Source organism: Neopsephotus bourkii, unplaced genomic scaffold (assembly GCF_033783945.1).
Source record: "Neopsephotus bourkii isolate Nb327-2 ecotype Australia unplaced genomic scaffold, CSIRO-AGI_Nbou_v1 NB_1477, whole genome shotgun sequence".
NCBI classification, from domain to species: Eukaryota; Metazoa; Chordata; class Aves; order Psittaciformes; family Psittacidae; genus Neopsephotus; species Neopsephotus bourkii.
The window spans coordinates 175923-201041 of NW_026901953.1; the positions used below are offsets into that span (position 1 = coordinate 175923).

A 25119-nucleotide genomic window follows, 5' to 3' on the forward strand; every position below is an offset into this window, starting at 1 on the left:
TGCCCTAAAGGGAGTAGCAGTTTTACAGATCACATTTCATTTTCTGTTCTTGTTCAGTCTGTGAATTTATTAAAGTAGTTTTCAACTATGACAAATCTTGGGGCATTTTCATTCTGTTATGGGAGTCCTTATATTTTAATGACTAGGCTGAGGACATTCAGTTAGTGTTCCTGGAAATCTCAGTCAAATACATTTAAGGTTTTTAAGAACAGCCTTCTGAGATTACTGATGTATTATTTAATATACACAGTTGTATTGGTTGCTCAGGATAAGCATAGCACAGCAGAAGTTCAGTATTTTTTACTTTCACACTTCCCTTTTGTTTGATTTTCACTTGGTGAACAATCTACAAATCAAGAGCTGCAAGTACAAAGCCTCACAATTGTTCTGGTTGTGTTATTCTTTATAAAGCAACTTTAAACTCTTGGAACTGCAGCTTTGTACAAAGCAGTTACAGAGTGTAGGAGTGGCTGGGATTTGGCCACAAGTATGGTGAGTGAACTATATGACCACACAAATAAAAGCTTGTTAATAGATTGGGAGCAAGGCAGCATTCAAGATACTTCTGTAATTACTGTAAAGAAAACCAGAATATGATTTTCTGACTTAGATAGATTTTTCAACAGTACAGACAGTAGTTAAGCTTCTAACTCCCCTCAAAGCTAGAAAAAATCTGTGAATGTTTATTTTCTATTTCTGCTACTTTAAAAGAACTTTTCTCCTGGCCAAGCCTGCAGTGCAGTCTTCTGCTTTAACAGCTCCGTCAGGTAGGTGGATAAAATGTTGTGACAGTACAACTGACTTTTTGAAAGGCACTTTCACCTGTATTTCTGTCTGTTTGTACTGATTTCTTGTTTCAGTGCACTGGTGCAAAGCTCAGCTTTGGTAGTACAGCTGCACACTCACTGAGAGCAGTGCTGTTTGTGGTAGTGTATATGGCAAGCACATCTTTATGGCTGCTGGGTGCTTCCAGCCTTTGATAACTTAATTTCTGAAGGAGGGAAGGATGGCTTCAGTTGTACTTGGATTCTCCTTACCAAGTAAGGAAGAGAATTCAGGGTTTGTTCTAGAAAACGTCTGATCTGTGGAGCAAAAGTTTTCAGATTTGAGGTGGAGAGAGTGGAGCGAGAGATGAAAAAGAGACAATCCTGGTATTTGTAAAAACATAAAAGATGAGAGAAAGATACTCCAAATTCAGACACCAGTGCCTTTTCTAAAACTAAAGGTTTATTTTTAAAAATGCAAAACTAACAAACCCAAGCTATGCCTGCAGTCACTTCAAAATGGAATACATGTCAAGTCACCAATAACTTTCAGTAGGTTTTTTTGGTAGTAATAGGAGTTGCAGGAAAATTCTAGCTAACAGTAAGTACGAAAAGTGGTTTTGGCATTGTAACATGGCTCTCAATGCGTCTCTGATAGGCTGGCATCTGTGATTGCCATCTGCATGTGGCACTGGGATAGGCTTTACAACTTGCATTATTGCTGGTGAAGTAAACATAATTAGTTGGGGAAGTGCTGAATTCCATTTATGAATTTCCTAAATGCTGTAATTTGTTGCTACAATTGGTTGTAATTGCATGCTTCATGAAGCATATTTTGGTCCCATCAAGGTCTACAGTTAGCTGTTATTTAAGACTACTGAAAGTTAGAATAGATATTTACAAATACCACTGGGAAAAGAAGTGACTATTCAATGCTGTGATAAAGCATTGTAAATGCTTTACACCTTATCTCAGCAAAATTAATACAGTCTGCTGTAATACTCGGGCATAATTGCTTTTATGTGAACATGCCAGTTTGCATCATGAATAACAAAAACTTAGCTTGTCAACAAGCATCTTGTTGATGCAGTAGACAAACCTGTCAGCTCTTGATTTGACCTCAGCCATGCTCTAAGGGGTGGCAGTAGGCTCCTTAGTTAGGAGCATGTTCAACTTTGCTGCTCCCGTTCTGGATTATTTTCTCTTACCCAGCCTGCTAACTCAGAGCAACATATGATAGCCTGAAGCTTAGTCTCTAAGACTCTGCTCAGAATTTATTTGCAATTTAATTTGATTTATTTATTTATTGTATTGTTTTTTGGAATCTTTTCGTGCAGGAAACAGAATTGTTTCCTTCGACTAGCGACTTTACTAGGTGTTTAGCACCCTTAGCTTTTGAGCAGCCTGCCTAGTGCATTGCCGGCAATGGAATTGACCTCTCTCTGAACAGGGCAAGTGGTGCTTCTTCCCATCTGTGTGTGGAGCAATCCGCACAGGTGAGTCGATCCCTGCAAAAAATTACAGCAAGCACTACGTGCATTACCTGTGAAGCTGCTCAGCATGCAATGTCCATTTCTTCTTTCCTTGTATCTTTAATTTTGGGATACAGGTTAGGAGAGCACGCTTGCATCTAGAATAAACATTTCCCACTCCAGTGATCTGCTTTATTAGTTCTGCTTCTGGGTTGCAGTATGGTAACAGGATATCATAGAATCATTGAATACCAGGTTGGAAGGGACCTCAACAGTCAACTGGTCCAACCTTTCTAAGCAAAACATGGCCTAGACTAGATATCCCAGCACCCTGTCCAGCCAAATCTTTAAAGTGTTCAGTGTTGGGGAATTCGCCACTTCCCTGGAGAGGTAATTACAGTGGCTGATTGTTCTTTACTGGGACGTAATTACAGTGGCTGATTGTTCTTTACTGGGAGGTGAAGGGGAATAAAATGTGAAAAAAATGTGACATCACTAAGCCTCATTCGGGGCTTTTGTTGGTGATAGGATACTGATGAATAAATGCCCCATTATTAAGCAAAGCCCCAAGCAAACCTTCTCTTGAAAATGCAGAATCTGTCAGAATAGGATCTCCAGCCCGTGGCCTGTAAGGAACATATCTTTCAGTGCTATTTGGGAGAGTGTGAAGCTGTAAATGCTGAATGTAACAGGACGCATATGACAGTTTTTAAGTGAATGATGTCTCAAGTTCTGTTCTCCGTGGGGTAGCCTGGAGACCACTATTTCAGTGGGTGATCCCTCTGCTGAGAGATCCTATTTCTTAGGTTAATGTGACTTTTAGGTTGGCCATATCCAGTTGACCTTGATTTGTCTCTGGGAAGGTTATGCCCTGTAGGAGTTCACAGACATGGTTCCCAACTGTATGTACTGTTTATGAAAATTAGTCAAATTTCTGAGATTTCTGGAGGGATACTTGGTTCTGAATGTGTTGGCATATGCAACATTTAAAAGGTCAGCTATCCTGACTGGCAGTCGTTGAAGTGCAGCATGCACAGGAGGTACTGGCTGAAGTGCAGCACGCACAGGAGGATAGCTGATGCCTCCAGACAACCACAGACCAGGCAGAATGCATGCGTGTCAGGGAGAGATGCTATGCCCATGAGCCTCACTTTCTCTTCATTGACTCTGCAGAGAGCCCTGGTTCGCGAGGTCTCTAAAACCAGGCCAGAGGAATTCTGCTGAAGTTCTGATGCCAGCAAACGTTGCAGGCACATAACCCATCTCCTGAATAACTTAACCACACTCTATTTCACGTCTCATAGCCCAGAGTCTGCTTTGATCCTGGCCAAATTCCACATACTTTTTTCAGGTTAAGTACTTCATTTTATTGTTGATAGATACAGGAAAGGACATTGCTATTTTGTCTTTTGAGACAGAGCAATTGATACAGCTCCAGGAGGAAACCACAGTTAGGATGAGGAATTAGGGGTTTGCCTGCCATTTTGACTGCTTTATTGTGAAACCAGATATCTGCAGCCTGCATTTGAGCAAATCAGAAATTTGCACAAGTGCAAACCTGTATATCAGCATGTTCTGGCTTGTCATTGCATATAGTATTTTACATAATTTTTCAGGGCAAAATGAGAGTTATCATGGCAGGTGTCCCTGCCTGTGGCAGGGGTTTAGAACTGGATGCTCTTTAAGGTTTAATGCAAACCACTCTATGATATATAGTTGTATAGAGGAATAGAGCTTGGCGTTTGCCACTCAGGTCCATGCTAAAAACAGTCAGCTCTGATGACACCATAACCCCTAAATGAGATGCTGTGCTAGTGTAACAGTGTATGTGGGCTTCAAAGTCTTATTTGTTGTTCTGCCACTCTGTTGACAGCTAGACAATACTGGGAGGTTTCTGGGCCCTTACATTCATTTGTTGAGTACAATTTTTTTTTCCTTCATCCAGGTAGCACTGTGCCTTTTTTGCATATTGGCTTTGCTTGTCCTTTTTGAGAACAATTCTTTCTTCAGACTTAATGTACATAAATTAATGTAAGGTGACATTCTGATCTAATTTCATAGGTTCAAAATTTTAACTATTTGATACAAACGTCAGCCAAAATATGGAAATATCTGTGGTGTTTATTTTATCACACTGAGAATGGGTTTTATCTCTGTGTCTTCATGACTTTTCTTGTATTGCATATACCCAGTGATTGCACTTAAATATATTGCTACTGTAAAATAGTTCTATAAATATTTCTGAGAAAAACTTAGGTTATAACACTTATGAAGCATATTTGAGCTTCATATTACAGGAAGAAATATTTCAGCTGAAACCATTTTTAAAGAGATATAAAAAGGGTATCAGAAGACCTTTTTAGCAGTCAATAAACTTAAAACTTACAGAATAACATAAGATTTAGTAACTGCTTTTTATGCCTACTTAGTCAGACAGTGGACCCATCTGAAGTAGTCTATCAAAGGAGCAGCATTCTGAAGAGATTTCAGTAATATCAAGGCCATTGTAAGATAAAACAAAACCATGAACTCAGATCATAGCAGATGCTTAAAGGTTCTCAGACTAGATATTTTGCTAGCAGCGTTTAACCAGTGATGTTCAGACCACAAGCTGCTTGATGGAGGCTCAAAGTTTCAGTGTTGATTTTTCTCTTGCACTCTGTGGGCAGAGTGTGCATGCCGTGGCACTTCGCTATGGAAGGCAGCTTCTTGAGGACTTGCAGAACAGGGTAATAGTAAGATATTTTGTTGAATCTAACTTTCAGTGATTCTCTTATACTCCTTGGGGAAAATAATAGAGCTGTGCTTAAAACTGAATTGTTTGCTTTTGTTTCCGAAATGTTTAGTGTACACTTAAGAAGCATTACTCTGTTCTACCTTACACCAAGTAGAGTGATTATGCTTTTGTATGTGTAAATGCAGAGACACTTGGTGAACCTGATGGTGCTGCATCCCAGGTGCCTTTTACTGACACCTTCAGCTTTGTTGTGATGTCATAACAGTTTATGAAGAGTGAAGAAGATCAATTTGGCTAATGTGACCTGACACTTTTGCTACAAAACCCGTGTTTTAAGTGTATATGCTTTTTCAGAAAGAGTGCTTTTTTTTTTTTTTAATAATAATGAAAAAATGACAACCCTTTTAAAAATTTTACTTTGAAACTCAGTGTTTTTACTTTTAGTTCTCTACTACCTACCTTCTTCCTCCCTCCCTTCTTTGTTCAAATGGAGAGGATATAAGAATTCAGATGCTGCATGTCTTAAGCGAAAGCATCCCGAAGGTACAGTAATTGTAGATTTCTTTCTTTGTAGTACTCCTGGCTTACAAAGCTTTACATTCTAGTTTGCTTATATCAGTTAAGTGCATTAGATTTACAAGCTTCAATTTCTTGAGCTGTATTAATGCCACTTCTTCAAAAAGGAAGGAAAAGCATCATAAATACTTAAAAGTACAAGTGTTGTGAATCTTAGGGGAAAGTAGATGCCAACAGTATCATGCAGTAAACCTTATTATGATTGTTTGTGACTGTGATGAAAACTGTAAACATTTGTTTCTTATATTCTCTAGATGTGGTTTGGCTATGTCAATAAACTGAAAGCAGATTTTTAGAACAGCAGCAGGCCTGGTATAAGATAAATTATGCCAAAGAAGGAATGGAGGGTTTATACTAAGTAATGTTTTATTTGCCACTTTTTTTTTTAATAATGCATGCATCTTTAATTATATGTTGTAAATTCTATTTTACTGCAGCTTTTGTGTGAGTACTGGGATGAAATGAGACTTTGGACATCCGATATAACCAGGGGAAGCTGTACAGAATGCATGATAAGGCTGCTGTGTTGCAAAAAACAATTCTGAACTTTGCAGCAGCTGATGTTGTATAAATTTGTTTCAGAAAGTGGGAGTAGATCTTACAGGAGCCATTAATGATTGCAGAAGGCTCAGAAGTCACTGGTCTTTCTCTGCCACCATTAAAGCCAGTAGAGATTAAATTTTTACTGACTTTGTGGAACTAAACTACTGAAAACTGCACCCTTGATTAAAAATGTGAATGCATGTGATAGGTTTAGAGTTATTCTTGTCATACTATACATTATTTTAGCTCCTAGGGATATTGTAAAGTATGAGAATTTATTTTGACATGCGTATATGTTTGCCTTTTGACTTCTTTTAACTACATTTTTCTATAATTGGCTCCAAATGAAAATGCCTGAAATCATGATGTTGTAATAGTAAATAGTAAACTTCTTCCTGCCTCTTCTCAGACACTGAACTCAAATCTGTTATAGGTGAATAAGTGTAACTACTCTTTTGATCAGTAAGAAAAAACTTCTGCCTTTTATTTTGTGATGGTAATTTTGAATTTATTTTGCATAGTTTTGGGTTGTTTTTTTCTCCAAATCTTGTTCAGTTGTGGTAATGAATATGCTTGAATTAAAACATTAAAAGTAGATGCTTATGTAACAAATAGTGACATTGATGAATTGAGAGGTAGTGAAGTGCAATACAAAATTACAGCAGTGTTAAACAGCCCTTTTTAAGAGCAATAGCCTTTTTAGTGGCTTTGCATTTGATTTTTGAACAAATTAGAAAAGGTTTTCAAATCCACAGCTGTACATACCAACTGTAAATTTATGTACCAGGTTTACATACCAAAACTTCAGAGTCGTTTAAGAAAGAACAATAGCAGCCAAATTATGCTCTCAGCTACCTGCATGATATGGCAGGCTTTAGCGCAGAAGCTACTGCTTACTGATTGCAGAGAAGACTAATTTAAAAATACCTGAAAAAAAAGAAGGCAGAAAAGGTTTTTGTATGGTATGTATCCCTTCTGTGGTCTTTAGTCTGACTGGAATGGCAGAGATGGAGGTAATATCAGCAATTAGGAGTTCAAAGATGCTTTCCTCTAAATTTATTTTAGCTTGAGCATAGTCAAACTCAGGTAGAAAAGAATCACCCCATGCCTTGGTCTAGGCAGATAGATGAAAGAATGACCTGCTTTTGGCTGGGATAGAGTTAATTTTCTTCCTAGTAGCTGGTACAATGCTGTGTTTTGGCTTTAGTCTGAGAACAATGCTGATAACACACTGATGTGTTAGGCTGACAACAACTAAAGTTGTTGCTCAGTAGCTCTTACCCTGATCAAGGACTTTTCAGTCTCATGCTCTGACAATCTGGGTCACAAGAATCCAGGAGGGAGCAGGGACAGGACACCTGACCCAAACTAGCCAAAGGGGTGTTCCATACCACAGCACCTCATGCCCAGTATATAAACAGGGGGGAGTTACCCAGAAGGCCCAGATTGCTGCTCAGGTCAGGCTGGGTATCGGTCAGCTGGTGGTGAGCAGTTGTATTGTGCCTCACTTGTATTTACTGGGGGGGGGGTGGGGGGGGGGGGAGTTGGTTTGTGGTTTGGTTGGGGGGTTTTTTGCCTTTTAGTCTTGTATTCTCTCCCCTTGATATTTCCATTATTCTTACTATTATTACTAGTAGTATTATACTCTACTTTAGTTATTAAACTGTTCTTATCACAATCCGTGGGGTTTACACTCTTTCAGTTCTCTTCCCCGTCCTGCCCAGGCAGGGGGGAAGGAAGCATGAGGGAGCAGCTGTGTGGTGCAGGCTAGGTTTAAACCATGAGAAAGTATCAGGTAAAAACCCAGGTGCTTACCTTAAAAGGTATTTAATTTTAAACTACTGGCCCCATGAAATGCAGTGTTCAGGTGTCTGTCTGCACTTGGTGCTGGAGGCGTTTGGCTCCTCAAGCACTTCAGCTGGGAAGATGTTTGCACTAGCAGTGCACATGCAGTGTGTACATCCCGGCTTCTCCATGGGTTTTGTGCTATAAGGATAAAAAATAGTGCAGGTTTTCTACTCCTTGGTTATTCTCTAGTTATTTTGTCTTCAGATGAATTTCTACAGTCTAACTGAGATTGGGTTCTTCAAGGCTGTAGGAATATATATTCTATATTTTATGTTTACCTTTCCAGTTTTCATATTTAAACTTTTTAGATGGCTTTTCCCTCTGTCTTCATCTCTCTTGGTGGAACTGGAGGTTTGTGTGATGGTAACCATTGATTTCTGCAGCTGAAAGAAGTTATTTCTTGATCCCTCTCACTTCCCCTATGCTTCTCTCCTTGGTTTTGCATGGCTTGCTTGCTACTGTCTAGTGTCAGGCTGTTTTCCATCTACAGTGGGGTTATGCCTTCCACATACTCATACTGTAGGTGTCTGTCTCTGTTGGTATTTCTGAAAAACATTTAATTTCTACTTTCTGGATCAAAAGGAAACCGAAATTTGATTTCATTTGCATGGGCTTGGCCTTCAATCCCAAACTAGAAAACTAAGCAGTGTACAAAATACCTACAGTTTTCTGCAGGTAGGGAAGATGCACTTACAAAGGTGCCTTCTAAGAAAGCTGTGCATGGTGTCAGAGAAGTAGTTCATGTGAAAACAAAGCTGAAGGAAGTTGGGTCCAGAGGGAGATTCCTTTCCAGTGGTTTCATGGGAGACCCTTCATCTTCTATGCCTGATGTTCAGAGATGCCATAGTCACAGTCACGTATCAGCGAAGCTCAGCAACACCTTAGCCTAGTGCCCTGAAGAGAATCTGCAAACACAGAAAGTGTGGTTCTGAAGGACCCAGAAGGCAGAGGAATGAACATGAGTTTTCCCCTGTGGCATACCTACTGCCTAATCTGAATTCTACAACTTGGCTTCGTCACTCACTCTACATCACTTGGTGACTTCCTGACACTCTGTGACATCTCTTGGTATGAAAAGCTCCTGTGTTGTCATTTTTACCACGTCTGCAGCATGAATGAATCTTATAGGACAGTCACCATTTGTTCTGCAAGGAGAACGTAAATCACATTATCTTATCATTTCTAGGAAAACTTATCTTTGTTTCCTATGTTCAGTTTCAAAACAGCAGTGGCAGCCCTTGTTATCCCATACCTGGAAAGCACAGTTTGCATATATTGATTTTCTCATTTATTTCTTTTTAGGATGCTTATTTTCAGATTGCTGTCAAGTCCTCTCCAAAGACATTTCTTCCCACTCTGGGACTGTCAGCAGCAGAAGCTCCTTTTGGTTGGGCTCTTGAAAGTCTTGAGAATCTCTTTACAGTCCTTGGTTCAGTGTTGGCCCTCATGAAGGGGTACCTTATTGCAGGGTTCTTTTGTTTTTACCAAAAGAGTATCTCCAGTGTGTAGTGACAGGGAACCACTGTCTGCCTAGCTGTTCATGCACACATGGCTTATGGATCATTTATCTTTGTGACTGATACCAGCTGTGCAGTTCTTCTCTCCGCTGGGTTTCTGCCATGCAAATCTGCAAGAGTGTACCATTTTTCTCTCCCCAGATCTTACGTAAGGATGGAGAAAGCACAACAATATTCATCAAGTGGGGTGTCTCTGTTATTTTGAAGGGATATTTTTGCTCACCAAGAAGGCCTGGAGCTTAGGGTGATAGCTTTTTCTTTATTAGGAGGTTTCTGGTCCCCTGGTGGACATTACATCCAGGGGTCTGCAGATGAACAGACATCTCGGATATACTTTATTTACATATATATAAAGGGGAGGCAAAATCTCACCCCGCTTCAGTAAGAGGGTGGTCAGCTTGTGGAATGGATGCATTGATCCCCAGGCAGACTTTTTAAAACATGCATCCCCTGGGATTTCAAAGCAGAATGCCAACATGGAACACCCAGCTTTGTTTTGACCCAGGTGACTCTTGTTAACTTTTAAAGGAATATGCCTCCTCCTGGTTGGTGAGATAGACACCCTGGAAGCATTATCCAGACTTCTGCAAAATACTGCACTGGAGTGCATTGTGCCTTTGCAAGGCACTGTTTTTCAGTGCTTAAGTGTCTCTGCTGCTGGTTTGGACTTTGCTCTGGAGTGTACACATGGATAGGAGCTCAAAAGCAAAGCAGCAAGTGTGTTGGTAAACAAAATTTACTAAGAGTTGCAAATCAAAACTATGTCAAAATTGCGAAGTTTATAGTCTTACTGGCAAATCGGTAGGTTGAAAAGCTAGAACACGTTTTTAATTCTGAGTGCCGAGTAGAAAGGAAGCGTGTATAGTCCCAAGTGCTGTAAAAGTACATATCAGAGCTTGACTGCAACATGTTTGTCAGCAACACATCTCAAGTAAGTTTCAAGAGACAAGATTCCACTGAAGATTACTGGCCCTGTCATGTGGTGCTTGTGTTAACAGTAAACCAAAATTTTCAAGTTCCCTTTTGATGGCATTGCTAAATATGCAGAGAAGTAGTGTTAGATATTTCTTTTGCAGTTCCTTAGTGCTTGAATGGCTTGTAGTTGATTTTGATGTGCCCTTCAACATACGTGTTTTTGATGAACACCGTAGAAGTTAGTAATTTGTTCTTCCCAAGTGAGAATAGCTCATGCAGGGTAGGCAAAACCTACTTTTTTCTATATATACTTTCCAGTAGAGAAGCTAGACCTGATTCCAGAAGAGTTTGAGGATCGCTTCTCCCCAAACTGCTGTTCTTCCAGTAGTAATAAACAACTCAGCCACAGGCCTCTCCATCTCTTCCTCCACATGCTTTGGACATCGAGCACAAGACTCTCCAACCTCCCGCCCTCTTCTGTCAGCTTCTCCAAGAACATACCGCAAGAGGGGTTTTACAGAATGCAGGTGGAACAGCTCTTAAAGACCTGCCAGACAATGCATAAAAAGTCTTACATTGATCATGGAGTTGAGGATGGAGGAGATTTCAGGAACATGTGCAAGGAGTTCCCCTTGCCTTTGCCACTCAACTGTGTGCCTCTCTCAGGACATCGCGGTCTCTGTTGCATTGTCTCCAGGTCTGAAAGAGGAAGTTTTGCTGGTAGTTTACTTTCCTTCTCCAGTTCTAAATTGAGATTTCTGGTCATGGACTCACGTCTGCACCTGCAGGGATGAGTTCCTAGCTTCTTATTCTAGCCTGTTGCTACCCTAAGCTGACATGCACTCTTCAAAGAGTGACTTACTTCCTTCTCTTTTCTTGCTCTGTCAATGTAAACCAGCAATACAGTTCTAGTTATTTTCTGTGAATCAGTTACTTACTAGAGCAGAAGAGGTAATCCTTTTCTAATTCTCTTGTTTCTTACAGACTTCATTTAGTTTTTCATCAGACTATGCCAGTGCTGTCTGCCTTGGCAGAGAAACAAAAAATACAGGAGAAAGGTTACAACTTTTACCTTAATGTGTCTGGTTTGTGCTGTGGCAGAGTTAAAATATGATACAGTCATGGCTTAGGCTTTCTGAGAACGTTTTCAGATGAGTATAAAACATTCCTTTGAGTGGCTTCAGGTAGGGGACAGGTTGGAACTGTTACTGGGGGTGGTGACAAACACCCACACAAAAAAAATCCCCACAAACCAAAACAGCCCCTGTGGGTGTTTTCCGTGACTTTGGACTTTTAGCAAGACCAGTGACAGTTAAATGACATTTTTTCTTTGGTTACGGGGCTGTTGCTGCTGTCAGCTCTCCAAACGTTGCATATCCCACATTAGATGAGACCTAAGCAACAGATTTTCAAACGTAGGTGAAATCTGAATTACTTTGCTCTGCTCATTCAGGCTCCAAGCCTTAGATGAGAGATTCTGATTTGCATTATAACATGGCCATTGTGCTTAGTTCCGACAATCAGGCAGTGTCATGAGGTTGGTCCCAGAGTTCAATCAGTTCCAAATCTGGAAAACACAATAACTGCACAAAAAAACAGTAGAGCTCTTAGTGCTTTTTGAAAGAGCTAGATTCTGTTCTGTGCTAGAAATTATTCATTCAGAAGCTTTCTTGTTGAACCGCATTTCCAGCTTCTGGATATTTCTGAAAGGAAAGAGATGCAATGAAGCCTTCTAGTAATGGAGCCTTGAAAGCCTCTGTGTTACAGCAGAGTATACTCACAACCAGGGATCTTACTGTACAGACAGAGGAGAGACAAGATAGGAGGGGAATTGCTCTTTCTCTAGTGATGAGAGTACATGTGGCAGCCACCTGGTCATCTCACCTGGCTGCAGTATTTCAGGATGTGTTGTCCTGCACCCCTTGACTTTTATTTTCAGCTAATGGAATACTTTGGAAACCTACCATCCCAAGATGAGGGTGGGAGGAGAACTGATGTGAAATGTCCTCAGAGGTGGTCTCCAAACTGCTGCTTCTCCTGGTCAGATTAATCCTAAATGTAAAAACTTTTCAAGGTAAGAAGTAGTACAGATTTAGGTATAATGGAGTGCCAGATTGTAACCTGTATGTCATTTACACTGTTCTCTCTTTCTCTGAGGAGGCATTTTTCCCCTCTTACCCATCTAAATTAACTGTTGTTCCTTTTTGCTGCAGCTATTCACAGTCTGAAGTTGAGTCGCAACCATGTGGACTGGCACAGTGTGGATGAAGTGTATCTTTACAGTGATGCAACAACATCTAAAATTGCAAGAAGTGTTACACAAAAGCTGGGGATTTCCAAAGGTAATGTTTTTCAGAGTTTGTAAAGAATACTGTAAATACCAATATTTTAAATTTGTTACTGGAACAGTAGAGGGAGATTTCAGGTTTGAAGTTTTAATATGTCACTTAGCCCATTTTGGCCATTTCATTTTATACAGTAGAGTATATTAAAGTCCTTAGGTTGTTGTACATAATTGTAACTAGATGTGAATCAGCTGTGACTTATTTTTATTACGTATTTTATTATTATTTTGGATGCAGCAGTTAGCACTGCATAATAAATGTATGCAAATATTAGAGTGGCAGAGTCTAGCAGCTGCAATGTAAGAATTACAGATTCCTTTGCAACCTTAACTTTACAACCTGTGTACTTGGCATAACACAATGCATTCCTCAAATACACGATCATACTCTCCCCTCACCACCTCTTGTGATTTTTTTCCATTCATTAAACAGACATGAACTTAGAGGAGGGGTGAAGCATTTAGACAGAATTGTTTCAAGCAGGGATCCAGGCTCATTTAAGGTCAAAACCAGGAGTCATAAATCCAGCAAGGCTGAAATGGTTGGAAGAGAGGATGGTCTCTCTCAAGCAAAAGTTAGTTTATTGCCAACCTTGAAAATTGGAACTTGTTCTCTCAGTTGTGGTGCTTCTGTGCACTGCTGGACAACTACAAAAACAAGAACCATACTCATTTGTCTTGTTCCTTAGTCTCTGAAGAAACAAGATCAGGTAATAGGTTTGCCTTTAATCTCCATGTCTCTGTCCTGTAATTAATGCCCTCTTACCCCACAGGGCTCTTGGGTGGATAATTAATTAAATGTTTGCCAGAGCTTAATATAATTCCATTGCAAAAGTAGTCTGTGTCCAAAACACAATTTAGATATTGTGTAATAAATAATAAGTAAGATCTGACCTAAACGATTTGAAGGGAAAAATATCAAATAAAAGCCCACTTGGTGAACAAAACCTGTCCTGTGTAAAAACTGCCCTGAGCATTTCTGTAGTGTTTTCTTCCTTTTTAAAACCAAAAGAAGTTGGTTTACATTTTTGTGTGGAGGGGAATAATGCTGCCTTCTCTGTGACCATCTGAAGGCGTTGCTGGCCCCTTGTTCAGGTTATGCAAGGCTGTGATCCTCTATATGGGTCTGTCACTAGAGGGGGATGAAGCCACACTGTGCCAGTGGGTTTCTCAAGCCATTGGTGTAATAGTGAGAGAAAACCCATGTTTGCCCTGGGTAATTGATTTTTGGTTTGGCCACTGGACTGGAGAATGAGTGGGGAAATTTGAGGTTGGATCAGCTTGAAATAAAACATAGCTTTTCCCCATAAAAATGAAAAATTGTAAAGCTTTTCAACCAGCTCTCTTAAGTGGGTCAGAGAGAATGGCAGTGTTCACCAGGTTTTTGGGCAGTTCATTTCCATGATTCCTTCCATGCTGTGGGAGTAAGGTAGAGACACAAGGAAGTTTAATGATTGAGACACAAAGAAGAAGGGTATGGTGTTGTAAAAGTGGATGGACAGCTGTTTTCTAAAAAGTGGGTTTTGAGAATACTTCTGGAATTAGTTATCTTTACAGCAGAAATGTCCTAGTAATACACTGACTGATACAATCTAGTTGCAGATATTTATAAATACATGCTATTCCTTTATGTATGAACTTGTTTTCAAAATACTATAATATGTTGGTCTGAGAAAAGTCAAGCTTTTGTCAACTTCATAGAATGTAACTGATCTAGGATAATGTTTTTTCTACAGCTTTAAGTAGTGGGACAAGGCTACATAGAGGCTATGTAGAAGAAGCTACATTAGAAGACAAGCCACCACAAATTAGTCACATTGTGTTTGTTGTGCATGGTATTGGGCAGAAAATGGACCAAGGAAGGATCATCAAAAATACAGCTATGTGAGTGCTTTGTAGTATTTGCAATACCCATCTAGCCTGGTTATAAGGCTGACATTAACAAATGACAGCAGACCCTTTGGTTTAAGCTGTATCTTTTCCTGTTTCCTTCTGCTTCTCTTCCCCTGAGTCTTTATATTGTGGGTATACTACTTTCTATGTGAATTTGGATGAATGGACTTAGTGAGAGTAGCTGCAAGCAAGAGGACCAAAGATATATTCTGTTTACAACCAACGCTTGCAACTTTACAAAGGCATGTAATGACAGGACAAGGGGGAATGTCTTTAAAGTGACAGAGGGAAGATTTACATTAGGTATTAGGAAGAAGTTCTTCCTTGTGAGGGTGATGAGGCACTGGCACAGGTTGCCCAGAGAAGCTGTGGTTGCCCCATCCCTGGCAGTGTTCAAGGCCAGGTTGAACGGGGCTTAGGGCAACCTGGTCTAGTGGAAGGTGTCCCTGCTTGTGGCATGGGGTTGGAACTGGATGATTTTGAAGGTCGCTTCCAACCCAAACCATTCTGTATTTCAAGATTCTGTGTCTTGTAGGGGACTGACCTGTGAAGTTCTAGCACCATTGACTTCGCAGACAGAGCAGGGAGCAATTTTTCATTTGATCCAAATCAGGGGGAATCTCTGTTGTTCTGGCTAGTTGTCAGAATAGCAGGCAAGAGAAGTGTATACTGGCAGGAGAAGGGAAACAGGGAGCTAGCAGGAATGTTGGCTGTCAAATGGACAGTTCCTTCATGCAGTTGGAAGCTATTGCTGAGACTGTTCATGGAGTTCTGTGCATAGATACCAGTTGAAAACTAAAGTGTGATTGAAAGCTTACTGGATCTTCTTATTGAATGTGTACTTTGAAGACTAGCTTGCAAATGGCTTGTGATTTGACATCTGAGGTAATTCCAAAGGCCAGTTAGGAACTAGATGATCTTCAGGTCCTTTCCAACCCTAACTATTGTATGAATGGGGAGAGAAACTCCTGAGCTACCGAGACTGCTGTACCTGAAAAGATTTTTTGAATATTAGACAAAGTTGTAAAGTCATGATGACAGTGTTAATTACAGATCTGTATTGTGCAGATGTTTTAGTATTTGTTTTCCAAATAGTTCTATGTTCCATGAAAATTGACAGAAATAGGGACATACCAGTGACTCCTGTGAACATGTATGTAGAACTGGGATTGCTGATTTCGTGGTAAGAGCTTTGTGAACCTCCCTTTAAATCCAGAATGGCAATGTATGTCAGTGCTAATGTGTCATCGCTGTTGTGTGTACCATCATGTCAGCAGGCTCTTGTGTTCTTTCAGCTCGTTCTTCTGCTCTAGTGTCCTCTGGTGTGGTAGAGCATAACTTGATTTCACTGCTGTGTCATTTGTCATCTCAAAGCAACGACCTGCTACTCCTCGCTCCCCTTGTTCTGGCACTTACCTGCTCTTTTATTTGTGTTGTTTAAGAGCAAGCAATCAAACCAAAGAGAAGAGGATCCACAGCCCTTGATAAAAAGCTGGTTAGTCACCAAAATAAATGTAAAAACTTAATTTATTTCTTTTAGGATGCAATTACTTTGGAAAGGCAGAGACCCTAAGTATAAGTTGCTGGTTTAACAGCGAAAACAAATAAACCTCACATCTTGGAACTGTTAAGGTTTTCTATTTTTTCTTTTTCCCTACATCATTTTCTGTTGAACATATGTACAGGGGTTGTACGGGTGGTCTAACTTCAGCTCAGGGGACAGTGCATAGGTGTTCATGCCATAAGAAGTCCTGCTTTAACTGGCACCCCATTATGTGAAATCTTTTATCTACAAAGGAAGCAAGACTTTTTGTGCTTCAGTAGATCTTGCTCATATTCTCAGGAAATATTAGGCAGTATTTCATAGCCTTTTTAAATGCTAATTGTTGGTATAAATTGTGTATTCTTGTACAAAATCTGCAAATTAAAAAATGTTGGGGTTTGTGTTTGGGTTGGATATTTATTTCCTTTTAATAGCTTTAAACTTACCAGTAAGGAACATCCCATATGTTGTAGGAAGAGATTTTAGAAGAAATGGTTGCCAAGCTAGCACAATGGCAGCTCTCACAAGCCATACTAGAACTTTTTCTTAGTACCTTCATCCGTGATATATGTGTGTATTTTTACTTTTTTTTTTTATTCTCTCTTTTTTTCTCTCTTTTTTTTTCCCTCTTCTTTTGCATTAGGGAGACAGGAAGTCAGAAAAACCATAAGATCAATAAGGACAAGTATTTTTTGACTGCTCACATGTTAAAGCAGCAGCTAAAGATTTCAGTGGTTTTTTTTCCTTTTAAATGCACATTCTTTAATTTGAAACATGTAGTTGCAGCCATGCGAAATCTGTTAACTTAAGCCATATGTCTGCCCATCAGTGTCACCACTCCTTCCCTCATCAATATACGGATACCACCGGGTGGCAGATGTAGCAGGCATTATCATCCCTCAGAGCTCATCCTTGCCTTGGGTTGCATGCAGCTGTGAAGGACGAGGCTGTCACTTGTGATGCACAGTTATAATGTGTCCTGGTGTGGGAATCTTACGGTAGGTGTGTTCCTTAGAAATTGCTTCTGGTTTAGGCCCCAGGACATCTGGCAAGAAACATTCCTTGCAGAGAGCCTCCAGTCCTCTCAGTGGATGCTGAGACATGGATTTATATGACACTTTTCATCCAAGGCTTTTAAACTGCAGTCCGTTATAATTTGGTTGAAAGCAAGCAAACCTAAGAAACATGTCCTGAAAGCAGGTAGTAGTGAGGTGGGGATTGGTCTCTTCACTAAAGTAATAAGTGACTGGACAAGAGGATACGGCCTTAAGTTGTGCCAGGAATGGTTTAGGCTAGATATTAGGAAAAATGTCTTCACCGAAAGAGTTGTAAAGCATTGGAAGAGGCTGCCATGGGAAGTGGTGGAATCACCGTCCCTGGAGGTATTCAAAACACCTATAGACATGGTGCTTAGGGACATGGTTTAGTGGTGTGCTTGGCAGTGCTGGGTTAATGGTTGGACTCAATCTGAAAGTTCTTTTCCAACCTAAATGATTCTATGATCCTGTTTTGAGTACAACTTGCTTGAGTTTCATATGGTTGAGAGAGACAGCCAGATGCCTGGGTGAAATGCAAGATCTGATGAAGAATGGTGGAGAAAAGGAAAGGATGGCAACAGATTAAAAAGGAAGAAGAAAAAAAAGAGTGTGATTCTCTGGGGAGAGAACAGAGATGGGGTGGACTGGGCAAGGCAAACTCTGTGACATGTTGCATTTTTTGGTATGGTGCTTGGAGGGGCTCGGGTGTGGAGAAGAGAATGGTTCAGGTGCCTTCCCCTTCTACCATCCACACACAAAAAAAAAAAAAAAATCTCTTGTGCATTTTGTCTTTGTCACATATATTTATTGATGCTTCTTTATGGGTTCATCCTACCCAGGAATAAAACTTCTGTATTTAGCTCAACCTGTGTGAGTGCAACACTTTAGTTCATAGCACAAAAATGTAGCCTCACTTGAACAAGTGGTCCCAAAAGAAATAAAAGGAAAAAAAGTGCAAAAATACAGTTTATGAGCCAGATGTGGAATACTCTGCCTGCTACCCAGGCCAGTGAGAGACCCTGCCAGAGCTCATTTGATAAGCTCTGTCCTCATGTTACCAGGTGGAGAAGAAATTGGTTCAGCTCATGTGATGCATCTGTATCACTAGGCAGATCCTGGTGGTTATAGAGGTGAAAACAGAACTCTTGTTCTAGGGTGATTTAAAATTATATGTGCTAATTCAATTAAGTAATGGAGTTCAATCTAATCGTTAATGTGGCTAGATGCTATGGTTGCAGGGTGTCCTGTAAGTAAATAAATGGAAAAGAAGCATTTTATCGATGCTTGCATGAACAGGTCTTTCGTAGATGTGATATAATTCTGTTTTTCCACAGTGTAGTTAAACACATTTATTATCTAAATGTAGACCAGCAGCTGGTACAGCAAGCTGCTCCTGTCAGTGCTGATATTAACTGCAGAACTTGTCTGGGAAGAGACAGTACCTCCTCCAGGCTGGAACAGTGACTCAGCCAACCTAACGTGAACAGAATAATGCACTGTGAGCTGCTCTGGTAGCATAGGGGTGATTATTTAAGGATGAGAATAGCATGTTCTCTATTTCTGTTAATATAAACTAAGGTATTATGGCATAATATGCTTAATTGGAGAAGGGGGTTGTTTGCTGTCATGTGCAATATTCTGGCAGTAGGTTTCAGATAAGGTACAATGTTAACTTTAAAAAAAAATAATTTTGGGGTATCCTTTTACTGTACACACTTTAATATTGTTATTCGGAATATTTTTTCGCTGAAACACAATGTTTGATTTTGTTGCACTTGCGCTTCTGGATTGAGAGGGTAGGGATTGTCCTTATACATTTAAAATAGAATTTAGGAATGTTACTATCCATATCTCAAATCTCCTTTAAAAAATCCTGTTGTTTTACCTGGCTTATGTAAAGACCAGACCCTCTAAATTTCATCAGCTCCTGTGCTTGGAAAATTGAGTGGAGTAGCTGCTCTGTGTATTTCTATAGAAGCTGTAATGTTGTGACATTTCTTGGCTGCTCTTACCCTAAAATTGGCATCTGTCTGCCTCTGTCCAAATTTTCTGGTTTGATTCAAAAATTGTATTTGCCTGTGCTGCTGCTCATAGCACAGAACTTGCTGTGTGCAAGAGCAATGTCATTTTGGCATTCCATAATCACCAGTTACATTTTTATTGCAAGTCCTATTAGAAAGCATTTTAATTATGGATTACCATTACAATAATTACCTCAGAATAGCTATTTTGGTAAATCTCCAGCGGTGTACAAGCCCTTACAGAATGCAGAGCCTCTCAGAGGCCTTTCACTGCATTAAATATGTGCTGCTGGAATCAAGATTCTCTGTAAATTTTTTCCTGTAATTTTTAGCTTTTCAGATACTTTGTAGCATTGCCTATTTTCCATTTAAATGCTTGCATTGCATTAAATACATATTACATGCTCGCTTTCCATTCTTAAGTGCTGGTAATATTTCTGAAATAAAGTATGCAAATGGTAAAAATTGTCTTACAGGTTTCAACTTGAGCTTGCTGTGCAAGCTAAATGAAAAGTTCAGCCCAAGAGGTAAAAGGTGATGGTCCGGTCATTAAATGCTTTCATAAGAGCTTGTTTTGTATAGATTTATTAATTATCTAACACATGACTGCACATTGGGGGAAAACTTTAACAGCCTGTGTAGAACTTAGATGTATCTATAGATCTGTTCTTGTTCCCATCCTTCCCCCAGCCCTCATTTCTGCCCAGTGCTGCCCTTTTACTGCCCACACCAGCACAATTGTCTGTATGGTCCCGTTGTAAACTGAATCACTGCAGTTTGTCTGAAAAACTGGAACCCCATCTGGAAGATGCAAGTGAGTGGTGAGGAGGCAGGGGATGACAGCAGTGACAGGGAATGCCTGATCTGCTTTATGGCAAAGACAGCATCTACGTGAAGGGCAAGTTTGCCTGTTGTTTGGAAAGCAGTGCTGAGGAGCGAGGCACTCACACTGGAAGCACCTGGATTTCCACAGGGATCTTGTAATCAACTAACCAAGCAGCTTGAGTTCTTTTGATCCTGCTGAATCCGATTATTCTTGAAAACAAAGTGTGAATCACCATCATGCTTACTTTGTTTGCATCCTAGAATTTCCATCTTTCTTCCAAAATAAAATGAGTCTGCATATATCATAGAGCATCAATCTTAATGTGTCTGGTCTGAGAGCAGATGAATCCTTGAAGAACAGTGGCAGGAGATGACTGTGTCTTGCAGCTGCTCTTTGAAATCCACCTTGGATAAGACTTGAGTTGGAATTTCTTCAATGTAGCTAAGCTTTTGGAAACAGCCCCCTTCCATTTCCTCTGGCTTGAGCAGATCTCCATTTTTATTACTCATGTCTGCTACTCTCACTTTGACTTACTAAATTTAGCTCAAGTCAGCCCCGAGTTTCCTCAATAACTGCTGGTATTACTTCCTCAAAGAGACAGTGAGTGCTGCCCTCCATATGAGGGAACCCCAGAGTAGTGAAAGCAGTTGAGGAATGCTTTAGTGCATAATTTATCAGTTTTGTGAGTAAATCCAGGAATGGATCTACACAGTTTTGCAGGCAGTAGTGAGGGTTGAGGGTTATTTTTCCTGTGGGGACATCCCATTGCCCTATCTCTTAACTTGAGAGTTCAGAGTAAGAAGTTGGCTGGTTTAACGCTTTTAAAATTAAAGACCATTCCCTTTTGTTTAGCTATGGATGGTCTGACTGAAAAGAGTCTGTAAAGGTAACTTGGAAATAAAATGAGTGCCTTTTTGAGCCTTCAGGCATTTTGCTTTGTTACCAGCTATCAGGGTCATTTTACAACATTTGTGAACTAGCTGAAGCTAGCTTGGTTTTGTAGCTCCCCAGTTTTTAATGTAATATTTGTGAGTGCTACACAAGAGTAAAATTAGTAGCATAAGATCAAAAAACTCCAAAGCGATAATCCTAAATACGTTAACTTATCTCCAGAATGTATTTCCTTAAGCAAGGATGTATACCTGTGAATATAGGGTTTATTATTTATTATTTTCATCAGAGAAAGACAAGCACATTTTATTTATGGTGAGTCTCAAAGCATCTATTTTCAGGCCTTTGCTTCTTTCATGGAAAATAGCAGTATGTCAAAATGCTTTCTAAGTTATGTGTCGCATCTGTGCCTCGGTGGGTTGTTTTTTTTCCTTAGAAAAATCATAAGTTATAGTTGTTGCCTTGTGTATAGATTGAAGTAATTGTTGCTTTGGGGTCAGTATTTCAACATCCATTTGTATTGGAAAGGAGAAAAATTCTCTGCCTGCTCAGATGAGGATTTATTACTTCAGTTGGTAATAAGTAGAGGGACTTACCATCTGATAAAATAACTCAAAATATTTAAAAGCCAGAAGAAGGAAAATAAAAAACAAAACAAAAAAAAAACCACACCTGGCCAAAAAAAACCCCAAACAAACAAAAAAAACCCCACAAAAACCACAACTACAACACCTTTATAGCAGAACAGATAAGCATATTTATAGCTTATATATAGCATGTATGTATGCTGGGGTTTTGATGTTAGCATAGCCACATTGCTTGGCAATTACACTAGGTTTCATTAGAATTTATAATACCAAACTGTTGATCAGAATCTGCGGGAGTCATTGTATAGTGCCATTCGCTGTAAATGAGATGTGTTGCACTGGGAATTGTTCTGGTGTATTTCAGTGCCTTCACAGTTCTTGTGATGAGGACATTGCTGCTGTAAAATAACAAAAGAGGATAATCATACCTCTGACAGTATTTGGCTAGTAGCCGTGAACTGGATTGCCTCAGGAAGTTTAATGAAAAGTGTAACACTTAAATGTTTTAGTAACTGTGTAGTTCATAATTAGCAAAACCTTCAGTCAGTAATTTGTCTTCTTAAGGTCAGCATGCAATGCAGTGTATCATAGCGGAGGAGCATGCTCAAAACACTGAGAAATGCATTTGTTGCATATTTGATCTGACATCAGTGAGGTGGCAGTTAATAAAAATCTGACAAAACAGAGCTTTTGTGCACTTCTAACAGAATGCATTTTGCAAGGCATAAATGAACATGCAGGGTTAGGTTTTGGTTTTGTGTGCTTTTGAATGTTTGTCCATAATTGGACATAGAATCACGGATTCATAGAATAGTTAGGGTTGGAAACACTAAACCATGTCACCCAAGGCTCTGTCCATCCTGGCCTTGAACACCACCAGGGACAGAGCATTCACAACTTCCCTGGGCAACCCATTCCAGTGCCTCATGAAGTCCAATCTTTACTCCAGGACTGCCAAGTCCACCGCTAAACCATATCACGAAGAGCCTTGCCTACGCGTTTTTGGAACACATCCAGGGCTGGTGATTCCACCGCTTTCCTGGGCAGCCTGTTCCAATACCTGATCACCCTTCTGATGAAGAAATTTCCCATAATATCCAATATAAACATCTCCTGGCACAGCTTGAGGCTGTTTCCTCTTGTCCAGTCACTTGTTACTTGGGAAAACAGACCAGAAATTTTTCCTGCAGAAGTTCCATGGCAATGTTCAAGGCCAGGTCAGACGGGGTTTTAAGCAACCCGGTCTAGTGGAAGGTATCCCTGCCAATGGCAGAAGGGTTGGAACTTGGATGATCTTGAAGGTCCCTTCCAACCCAAACTGTTCCGTGATTCTAAATTTGGGACCTGCTGGAGGCTGGACCATGTCTGGATAATCTCAGCTGACATGAATGGGAACCTTCCAGATCCAAGTGCATTTCACAAAATTTTGAATAAGAGCTTGGCACTGCTTTTAGGAGGGGAGACTTGAAGTTTTTTCCAAAAGCTCTGGCAGAATTGCTAGGCTGCACTGTTTTTTCCAAACTCTTATATCTCGCATTAGAATGGAAACTTTTAGTTAAAAAAAATCCTCTGTCAGATTGCCTCTTAATAGGGTTGGATCCTTTAGAACAGGAAGAAAACCTGTAGCTATTTGAAGATGGGGATGTCAGGAGCTCTAGTGTAGGTATTTGTAAAGTTTACAGCTGCTAATGATGTGTAAATAGTTCAGACGTTCTTTCACACTCCGTTAGAACTGGGTTATTTACTAGTTCCTTCACTTAAAGTAATTGTTGCTGTGTGGAAGTCTATGCTTTATTCATAAAACCTTTATAAACTTTTAGTGCTTTTAAGCCTAGAAGCTTTAGAATTGGATTTTGGATTGCTGCTTGCCTGGTTTCCTTCTAAATTTAACTGTTTCTGAATTCACCTAGCTAGCCACCATACTTCTTCATGCAGAGAAAGTTAAGGTGTCTTGGCAATACCAAAGAGCTGTTCCAAAGAATATGCGTTTAGATTTTAGGTCCCTACATTTCCTGGTGCTAGTAACCATATGATTTTGTTCAGATGAGCATGTTTCCCGTTTGTTTTGGTTACCCAGGGACTCTAGGAATGTTAATGTATTTGCTGAATTTTTAGCTTCTTGATAATCTAGAAATTCCTTGTGGCTGAAGTTCCGCTCTCACACAAGCATCCTGAGAGGCATGTTGTGTGGGGTGGTAGTGCAGAGGGTTGCTTTGTGCTATGCATAGCTAGGTCAGTTCTGGCCTTAAATCAACTCTGATTTAAGCAGATACTCTTGCTGAAATATTCCCCCTACCTCCCCACCATCATGGGAAGGGCATTCTGCCATCTCTTTAAATTAGAGACTAAGAGATTAGGACTGCAAGCAAACCAGGCTTTAAAAATAGAGATGCTGATGATTTGCATTTCCTGGCTGTTTGGTCAGGCCATCGATAATGGCTTTGGAAGAAAGGATGTTCCCTCTTCACCCTCTTTTCTTCTTTCTTCTTTTTTTTTCCCTTCTTAGAAAGTAGGTTTCGGTTATGGAAAAGTGTGTTTTGACTGCCAGCTTCAAAAATCTGGTACACTGGTGAGCTGCTTTTTTAGTATCATAGTGGGCCTTTCCTGGGGAAAAAAAAAGCCATGACAGAGTAGGAGTATTCATTATCTTTGTAGAAAATGTTTTTGCAAGACACTGGCTTTCATACTCTTTCCTCAATGAAGTGTGTTCCTCTTGCTGTGCAGCTGATAAGGCTGAAGTAAAAACGTTGAAGGCATTTTGCCCAAAGCCACCGTCTTTCTGCAGAACTCGGGAGCTGCTTGCGATGGCTGAAATTCATTTCTATGCTTGTTCCAACAGACATATCTGCCATCAGCTCTTCTGCGCAGTCCAAATCCTGCTAGCGACCTGTGTCCAAAAGAGCAACAGCTACCCTGGGAGATTAAGAACAAGTTTGGTCAATACTTCTAACTTTTTATCTGTATTTTCACCTCCAGTGGAACCTCATGTGGGGAGCCTTGGGCAGGTCCTGACTTCGTCTTGCAGCTATCTGCTCTGTACTCTTGACTTAGTTTTAAAGGGGCCTGAAACTCAGGACAGGAGCTTGGGAGAGTTGTTTATATACAGGTGCTGTGTTGATGCAGAAAGTGCTCATCAAGTGGAGCAGCTTAAGTGGTTACTGCCTCAGGTACTGCTAGTGATTCAGGTTAACTGTCTCTACTAAAGGAGAGCAGAGGAGTGTTAATATATTCAAGGAAGGTATCTCAGCTACAAGGTTAAACTTACTAAATTGTATTTGGACTGATGGAAGTACAGATGGGAGATTAATGTGATCATGCCTTTGGTTGTAGCAATCATTAAAAGGGTTTGCTTTGAAAATGGGAAAAGAAATACTGAAACTCTGGGCTTTGCCTCAAATAAAAATCCCTCTGCTTCCTGGAATTGGGAACCAACTCCTCAAAACCCAGCACTGTGGCCCCTTGGTCAGGTTTAGTTTGCTGTGCTCATCTTCAAAAATGCTAATAGCATTGGGAGTCAAGATTCATGTAAAGGAAAAAAAGGAAAATATAACACTGTCACAGTTTGGTTGCTTAATGATTTTCATAGAATGCACAGATATTTTACT

At 40.1% G+C, this 25119-nt stretch overlaps 1 protein-coding gene across 3 annotated transcripts in view; it reads left to right on the top strand.

Moving 5' to 3' along the window:
- DDHD1 (DDHD domain containing 1) overlaps nt 1–25119 on the top strand; it is a 68425-nt gene that overhangs the window by 15903 nt on the left and 27403 nt on the right. For 2 of the 3 annotated variants that reach the window (XM_061369156.1, XM_061369157.1), the window contains exons 3-5: nt 5418–5516; nt 12586–12714; nt 14453–14600. In XM_061369156.1, the coding sequence (XP_061225140.1) occupies nt 5418–5516; nt 12586–12714; nt 14453–14600 (376 nt within the window). The remainder of the gene's footprint in view (nt 1–5417; nt 5517–12585; nt 12715–14452; nt 14601–25119) is intronic. The other variant, XM_061369158.1, reaches the window with a different exon arrangement.